The 884-nt window shown below is 51.6% G+C and overlaps 1 protein-coding gene across 1 annotated transcript in view; it reads left to right on the top strand.

The window, feature by feature from the left end:
- Nucleotides 1-16: 16 nt before the first annotated feature.
- EMH_0047810 (uncharacterized protein) overlaps nt 17-884 on the top strand; it is a gene marked incomplete at both ends in the record, with an annotated part of 999 nt that continues 131 nt past the window's right edge. Inside the window, 3 exons of the mRNA XM_013496327.1 lie at nt 17-174; nt 274-385; nt 842-884. Coding sequence (XP_013351781.1) covers nt 17-174; nt 274-385; nt 842-884 — 313 coding nt within the window. The remainder of the gene's footprint in view (nt 175-273; nt 386-841) is intronic.

Below are 884 nucleotides of genomic sequence, written 5' to 3'. Positions count from 1 at the left end.
GATACGAGGAGAGACAATGAGGGACAAAGAGAGACAGAAGGAAACCAAGGGAGGCAGACAGCGACCGGCGAAGACAGGGGAAGAAGAAGACAGACAGATGAAGACAGCGAGAGAAAAAGAGACAGATGAGGAAAGAGACAAAAAGAAGGACCAAGCGACACAAAAGGCGACAAGGTGGATGGGGGAAAGCGGGTTGGGTGTCCTTGCACCTCAAGGCCCAGGCCTTTGATTGGAGTTTGCGGTCGTCCAGCAGTTTCTTTGACTGTGGCGCAGGCACCTCAACTTTAGGCTGCAGCTGCCCTACGGTGTATATACAGCAGTTCTCAGCGCTCCCCAACACAGTCGCGCGGCTGCTGCTATTGCTGTAGCTGCTGAAACAAGTCGGGTACGCAGAGACCGCTTGCGGAGAAAACACCATAGGTCTCAAGTAGTGCTGTAGCATCAGCAGCAGCAACAACAATACGAACACAGATGATGCTACTGCCGCATCCGTTGTTAGATGTGAGTGGACTGGGGAGAGGCAACACGAGCTGTCTGCAGAGGTGTATGTACACCGAACATGCAACTTCTGTGAATGCTTTCGCATTGCCTAGAACAACTCGACGGGATATGCACACTGAGATGAACTCGCAGACTGTGTTGAGGTGTATGGGCAAAGTACGTTCAGGTGTATGCGCAGTGCGTGTTGAGGTCCATATGGAGCTAAACGGAAAAACGAGAGCCTGCCCGAGTGTATTTGGAGCGCTTTTTGCGCCATTTTCACAATATATGCGGCTGTATACGTGTAGCGTCAGGTGTTGGTGGATCTGAGCATCCTGGGTGTGTTGGGGTGTATTCACAGTTGACTGACTCTCCATCCGTCCTTGGTTTTTCTGCGAATGAGA

This window comes from Eimeria mitis, genomic scaffold, assembly GCF_000499745.2.
Source record: "Eimeria mitis Houghton genomic scaffold, Emh_scaff2045, whole genome shotgun sequence".
Classification (NCBI taxonomy): domain Eukaryota; phylum Apicomplexa; class Conoidasida; order Eucoccidiorida; family Eimeriidae; genus Eimeria; species Eimeria mitis.
The sequence above is the reverse complement of the archived record's forward strand: the minus strand, read 5'-3'. Positions and strand labels throughout refer to the sequence as shown.